The sequence below is a fragment of the Hyalella azteca genome, unplaced genomic scaffold, assembly GCF_000764305.2.
Source record: "Hyalella azteca isolate HAZT.00-mixed unplaced genomic scaffold, Hazt_2.0.2 contig11367, whole genome shotgun sequence".
NCBI lineage: Eukaryota > Metazoa > Arthropoda > Malacostraca > Amphipoda > Hyalellidae > Hyalella > Hyalella azteca.
In genome coordinates, this window is record NW_025941366.1 from 14380 (window position 1) to 22244 (window position 7865).

The 7865-nt window shown below is 36.3% G+C and overlaps 1 protein-coding gene across 2 annotated transcripts in view; it reads right to left on the reverse strand.

Moving 5' to 3' along the window:
- Positions 1–4956, reverse strand: part of LOC108675875 (glutathione synthetase) — an 8824-nt gene extending 3868 nt beyond the window's left edge. For both annotated transcript variants that reach the window (XM_047882804.1, XM_047882805.1), the window contains exons 1-3: positions 4616–4956; positions 2971–3154; positions 2253–2328 (exon numbers count right to left, since the gene is read on the reverse strand). In XM_047882804.1, the coding sequence (XP_047738760.1) occupies positions 2253–2328; positions 2971–3154; positions 4616–4793 (438 nt within the window). In that variant the 5' untranslated portion in view covers positions 4794–4956. The remainder of the gene's footprint in view (positions 1–2252; positions 2329–2970; positions 3155–4615) is intronic.
- Between the last annotated feature and the right edge of the window lie 2909 nt (positions 4957–7865).

Below are 7865 nucleotides of genomic sequence, written 5' to 3' on the forward strand. Positions count from 1 at the left end.
AAAGGGGAGATTGGCAGGAGTGAAGAGTTCAAAGAGGGAGATTGGCAGGAGTGAAAAGTTCAAAGGGGGAGATTGGCTGGAGTGAAGAGTTCAAAGGGGGAGATTGGCAGGAGTGAAGAGTTCAAAGAGGGAGATTGGCAGGAGTGAAGAGTTCAAAGGGGGAGATTGGCTGGAGTGAAGAGTTCAAAAGGGGGAGATTGGCTGGAGTGGATAGTTTGGAAGGGAGAGATTGGCAGGAGTGAAGAGTTCAAAAGGGGGAGATTGGCTGGAGTGGATAGTTTGGAAGGGAGAGATTGGCAGGAGTGAAGAGTTCAAAAGGTGAGATTGACAGGAGTGAAGAGTTCAAAGGGGAAGATTGGCAGGAGTGAAGAGTTCAAAAGGTGAGATTGACAGGAGTGAAGAGTTCAAAAGAGGGAGATTGACAGGAGTGAAGAGTTCAAAGGGGGAGATAGGCAGGAGTGAAGAGTTCAAAAGGTGAGATTGACAGGAGTAAAGAGTTCAAAAGGTGAGATTGACAGGAGTGAAGAGTTCAAAGGGGGAGATTGGCTGGAGTGAAGAGTTCAAAGGGGGAGATTGGCTGGAGTGGATAGTTTGGAAGGGAGAGTTTATTAAGGGGAGATGGGCAGAGAGAATTTGGTGAGTGTCATTAGCTCAATTAGTCATGACCATTACTAATTTTCAGTAAACTCATGTTTTAAGGAAGGAAATGTTCTACTGTGAATTATGGATGATAAAAATAAATATAATGACTGATATACCTACACACTCACATCTAAATTATACAAATAACAATGCCATCTACACCCAACACAATCAATGGGCAATTATTCAATCCATTAATTGACATCTAAATCTGAACCAAACTACAACCACTAAAACAAACAAACACAACACTTGAAATCATCAGAGTTTACAAAGAGATAAAGTTAGTTAAGAGAAGATGAGGCTGGGCCATACATCTCCACTGGTGAAGCCGTACATAGTGCATGATATGAGAGGCCATCAGGTAATATGTCCATTACCTATTACACGTCATTAGGGAGTGAACAGTGCATCTATACATTTCATGCATTTATTACCTGATTCCAATTAAAAATTATAATTAATCAATAACCTCATTTGCAGTAAGAATAAAGAAAACAAAGGAAATTTGAGGCATTTTTTATAGGAGTCTTCTGTGGCAGTGCATCAGAGAAGGTAGATATTTAACCTACCAAAATTAAAGACAACGTCATTAGTAACTAGTTACATCAAATCCACTAGTGTCAAGAATTTATTTTAGAATAATTTTGTTACCATCTGGCAATGCCTGGAAGCAAGAGCTGCAACATAAAGCAACAGGATTCAGTATCAGCTATTGGCTTGGAGTGACTCGAGTGGTTCTTCCACCTCAAACAACTGACATGCTTGTACGACTCAAGTCGTTCTTCCACCTCAAACNACTGACTTGCTTGTATGACTCAAGTGGTTCTTCCACCCCAAACAACTGACTTGCTTGTATGACTCAAGTGGTTCTTCCACCCCAAACAACTGACATGCTTGTATGACTCAAGTCGTTCTTCCACCCCAAACAACTGACTTGCTTGTAGAACTCAAGGGGCTCTTTACTGTCATCAAACATCACAATTGACTGTAGACCCTGAAGAAACTAGAGTAACCATTTGTTTGAGGAGCCCCTGGACCCTAAGACCTTTGAGGAGCACCTGGACCCTAGACCTTTGAGGAGCCCCTGGACCCTAAACCTTTGAATAGCCCTTAGACCCAATACCCTTGAGCAGTTGGATGAGCCAATGAATAAGAATCAAGTATGTAATACAATTAGTATTTAAAATATGATATCGTCATGAATATAATGTAGAGTCTGAATTAAGGACAGTTGTCCTGGGATAAATTATCTGTGCTCAAAGGGAAAGATAATGAAGTGGATAAAGCATTAAATTTGGCCTTACATCAACAATGTTGATGCAGAAGCAGTAAGATGCTTATGATAAACTTCTCAACATAATTTTTGGAGCATATAAACTTTGGTAAAATGTGAGAATAAGTCTAAGCAGTTCAGACTAAATTAGTCAAAAAAGTAAGTGGACAGAACCTGATGCAGCAGCCTCAAGTTTCATTATTATGAGTCTTGTAGAATTGCATAGGTACAACTGTACAGTGTATATACACTTCTTTCTATTATAAAATCAGGCAGGCTGAGAAGAGTTAAAAAACACGCCAGATAAGGGTTAAAAAACACAGATTTGACTCACCTGGGCAACCCCCTCCTCCCTCACTGTCATGTACAGCTCCCACAGCCGACGGGTGAAGTCATCCACCTTGATGGTGCTGACAATTATACCATAAAATCAACCTTTTCATACTGACTTTTTGTTTCAATAAACATTTTTCAATGCAAAATGGAATGGATAGTAAACTAATCCAAACTTTAAATACTAAACCTTGCCATTCTAGAAAAAAATTTGAATTCATGTAGCTTAAAAAATTATACATATCCTTGCAATAGTATTAAGGTGCAGACAATCCCTCAATAAATAACACACTGATGTATAGACTCAATCAGAATTGAAATAGTGTGGGAAATCTTGGAGCAAATAACCTATTTTCTCTAACAAAATTTAGATGCATGCTTGACTTTACAATAGGTGCTGCTTAGGAATCTGGGATCACTTAGTTGCTCTGTGTCAACTTCAGCTCGGTTTGAAGGGCAGCTATTAAGCTTAGTATTACTTGGCTTGACCAACTCTTCTCATACTCTCAGGCAACTATAAAGCTGGAAAGAAATTCTGACAAGATGCTGATTTGATTGGATGGCCAAGCTGGCCCAGAATGACTGAGCTGAGTGTAGTGACCATGGGTTGAAGCTTAGGCTGTAACTTCAATTTAACTCAAAAATTTTATGGTTCAATGGATAAAATAATCACATGAAAATGTTGACTAACATGAAGTGGATACAAACACTTGACTCACTTGGCAAGGGACCTCTGCAGAAAGTCATGTGAGTGAGCCACTCTGTGCATGAGTGTATTGATGAGTGGCTGCAGCTTGTAGACTTTCTCAAACTCACGCCGGGGGAAAGGAGTCGGCAGCAGGAAGAACGGCGCCATGGAGAGGGTGTCCGTTGAGAAGCTGTCTTTGTAGCGCATGCCAGCTCCTGAATAACAAGTGGCAGAAATATTCAATAGGAGTATTTTTCCATAGATAACATGTGAAGAAAGTTGGGGATGATATTTAAAGATGAGTCACACTACATGGGTAATATTTCACACTAGGTATGTTAGTACCGTAAAATGGGGTTACTTTGACCGGAGGGGTAACTTTGACCACTTTTCGTTTTTTTAACAAAAATCCCTAAAACTCAAAAACAATTCGACATAGAAAAATTTTGTCAATGGCCATCAAAGGCCTAATACTGAGGCTACGTAACACAATAGAAAGATTTAAAAAGTTTGCATATCTAATAGGTTAAAAATTTAAAAATGTGACCCATGAAAAAGAGCTATTATTTAAAGCCTGTCGGAGTACCCCCTCCAATTTTTTTATTTTTTGGTAAAATAACTCCAGGTTTTGATGCATTGTAGTAGAACTTTTCTAGTTACATATGTAAAAGACAAATTTTAGAAAAGTGTCATAGTTTTCAAATGGGGGGTGCTGCCCCTCAATGTGGTAACTTTGACCACCTAATGGCAGCCGTGAGGGGGTAACATTGACCGGCTTGGAAATCAAGTTAAATTACCATAGGTACCTATTTAACATATTTTATGTTTGATACACCTATTAATGTTTTTTCTTCATGTTTCAGACTCTACAGAGTCTTATATATGGTAATTTTAACTTAATTTCCAAACTGGTCAATGTTACCCCATCACGGCTGCCATTAGATGGTCACAAAAAACTATGAGAGGCAGGAGCCAGCAATTTATGGTGAGTAAAGCTAGAGTATAGACCTGTATTTTGCATGTTTCAATTTAAGTTTAACTTATCTAATAAAAAAATGGCATCATTTTGAATAAAAAGTGGTCAAAGTTACTCCAGTTTACGGTACATACTTGTTCATATAAGTACTACTTGTAATTTATAAAAATACTGACTAGTTCCTTTATAGCAGAAGTCCAGGGACAAGAAAATATTGGTGATATTTCCAAAATTGTCAACTATGACAGATCATTAAGATACATTTATAGATGCAAAAAATTATTAATAATAAATTATAAAATTATATAAATACTGAAAATTATAAAAAATTATAATTATAAAAAGTTAAGTTTGTAAAAAATCTTAAATATAGAAAAGATATATTGCAACCAATTTGGTACATTCAATTTTTATGTACAAACAATAAAATAAATGCTTCACATAAAATACCTATTAGACTTGCCACAACAGAACAAAAGTATATATATACACTACCATACAAGGCTGTAGTTCAGTGTGGAATACACAAAGCATATTGTAAACAATCACAGTCTGGAGAGGATGACATCACATCCAATCACACTATTGAGATGGACATGCATCCATCTAAAAATGAATGACAAATTTTATGCACTATCCTAGACTTCCACACTACCACAGTTTATATCAAAGTTTGTACTTGTAGATAGCAGCAACTGACCATGTAGTAAAGCAAAATCTTTGGCATCTGCAGCAAGCTGTTGCAGCAGAAGCTCAGAAAGAGGGAGGGGGATGCTGCTGTAGGGGATCTTGCTTGCAGTCTCGGCAGGTTTGCAGGTATTTTCACAGCCTTCCTGGTTACAGCACCTGGTCTCTTGCAGCTCTTTTGGTGAACTCATTGTATCAACTTTGTCTTGGATGCAAACTACACAGTGTTTTTGCAAAAAATGTATAAAACACTAATAATCAAAACTTTTCTTTACTTTATTTTGCTAGGATCAAAACAGATGCTACACTTGAATTTCAGTTACAAAAAAATGAGAATTTGTTTCCCTTTATGGAAAAATTGGGAACATAATTTGAAAACATTTATAATATATAATAATTCACTTTCCTCCAGAACTTGTGTAACAAAATCAAGCCATTCTAGATTTTTCAAATTCAAGTAGATCACCAGAGGTGACACAAAAGTCAGGGTGGGATGTGACAGCTGTTAACCCATTAGCAACCAGCTACCTTCCAACTAGGTATATATATAGTCAGATGGGGTAAGACAGGACCAAAGTCACTAACAAGCCTGTAGCATCTATACCATGAATAACTAAGAAACTCTAAACCTATCACAATGTGTAGTTATGCAATGGGCTTCTAAGCTACAACTCAGACGTTTTGCATCTAACATAGTTTTCTGTACAGATTAAAAAAATGAGCTGGTCTGCTTGTGAGCTTGTTGCAGGTGGTAGAAGAAATGGCTATTCAATGTAACAATTGATACTCCAATAACTCCAATGTAATGCAAATAATGAAGAAGTCTACAACCTTCTTTAGAGCAAAATCTAGATTTTACTTGAAAGAAGGTTGTAGGACAATCTTTATTTTGCGTCTGGCACCTTAGGAATAGCATATGGAATTTTTTTGACAATGCTGTAGCAGTTTGCCTATTGTTATGCGGGTGTGATGAACTTGTCATCAGCTTGTATTTGTCTATTGCAGCTACACAGTTTATGGGGAATTAAAGTTGGTGTTTTCTAAGTTTTATTAAACAAAGTTAAAAGTTACATAGTTTATTACATGGGATCAGCAGCTTATGAGAGACGTCAAGGATTGTGCCAAATGAGTGGTTAAGAAATTGCAAATTGTGGGGACAAGAAGTAGTAAAGAATTAGCGAATAAAGAGGAACATGAATAGTTCAGAATTAGCGAATAAGCGAAATTGAAAAATAAGCGAAATTGATGAACTTAATGAGGTCATAATAATAACTTTGATTCGTGTATTATATTTAGGGTCAGAGCAAAGGTCTCGAGTCTTGACCTTGACCCAAGGTCAATCAAGACCTCATCTATCTTCTATGTCAGCAGTAAGTTTTGTTTACATTAGGAAGTTAGAAGTACAATTAAAATTTGCAAGGCGCAGTTGCGGTAGGTTGTGTAAATATCTAAGCTGGTCATGTCATGTCTCGGACAAATTTACGGCCTGACACGCGGCTGGTCTCGTGGCCAATCTCCAAATTCAGTGACCAAGGAATATCTCAATGAACGCAGCTCGATGAAACTTGGTACACGTATTAAGCAGGACGTAATGCTGATGTTTAGATCGTGAAAATTTTTAGATTTCGCCTTCATTCGTGAGTTATAGAACAATTCGTGCCGAAATTTGCAGTGACCAAGAAATTTCTTTTAAACTACTTGTCCGACACTTTACGTACGTGGAGGAAACATATTTGTTGAATATTCATTCCTACACTATTTATGAAAGTTAATTAGATCGTTGTGATGAGTAATACTCTACAATACGGTAATACCAGATCGTTGTGAAGAGTAATTGGGGCATGTGAGGTAAAACAAGGAATGTTAGATTAAATTTACGTAATAAAACTGATCAAGATACTAAAGTTAAATTTACTGATTTTCAACGCGTAGGTGTCAAGCATGGTTGAACTATATACTAGTTCAATTACATATCGGACCAATTTATTCAAATATTTCCGTTACAATTTTACAACTAATGTTTTCACTACCTTCGTAAAGCAATTCGCCTTTATATTTTTCTAAAATTAAAAGTGATTTTAAACTTAATACAATGGATCTTTTTATTATCAATTCAATCAAGGGCTTTTTCAAGCGAATCGACACTTCTCCGGACCCGCTCCTGTTTGATTAAAGAAATTAAACACTTCTTTACCAAAACATTAAACAACATTCCTCACGCTACCGTGACTAAAAATTCAATTTAAAATATTTTTGAAAAATACTTTTGCAAAGGCTACCAAATAGTATTGCTCAAGCTCATTTGTCATTTCGTCTATTACTCATAATGCTAGAAGTCTATACTCTACTGTGTCGATTAAACTGGAGGGAATTTTCGTGAAGTGGTTTAATATCCCGTTCTGTGCGTGACAGTGTGTGGTTTAATAAAAAGTAAATACGTAATGCTAGTCTTGAACTGATTCGATTTGTATTATTTACAGTTTGTTGGTTGTTAATTAATAATTCTATTCTTTTTGACACAGTGGACCACGACATACAATGAGCCTATGACTCTCTAGTCTCTGAGGATATATATTCCAAGATTTTCTTCAGCAATCTTCTAAAGCTAAATTTCGTGTTCAAGTTTGCATCATTCCACAAACTACGAAAGTACGAAGTTACGAACTACGAAGAGTGAAGACTTAATTGAGTATATAACACGTAATGTAAGTAATGTTTGGAAATTTCATGCAGCTAACAAATAATAATTGTATTTCTATAAATTTATGATGCAATACAGCTTAATTCTGCAGTGCAGCCAGAGCCAGGCCCAGACGCCTAGTGCTGACTGCTGAGTGGCGTCGGCCGTCGGCGTGTAGTGCTGTAGGCCGGGCATAGGCTCACTAGGCTGATCCGCTGAACGCTGATGATGGCATGAAGCTGAAATGGTGTATAAGGATTAAAAGATAACCTGTGTTACCTGTTTTTATATAGAATTTTTAAAATTTTAATTTCAATGTGATTTGATTAATGTAATTGCGCAGTTTAGTGAATTACATTGAAATTAAATTTCAAATCAACTTTGTTTCAAATTTTTAAACTTTTTTGATTTCAACCAATTTTTCAGATACAGGTAGGGCTAGATGTAGAAATGTAATAAATTTACTAACATAATGTCATAAGTGTTAAACAAACTAATTGGTAATCCTGTTAATTTAATGATTTAATATAATTAAATCAATTAAAATGTAATAATAATAATTATAATTATATTTTATTAATAA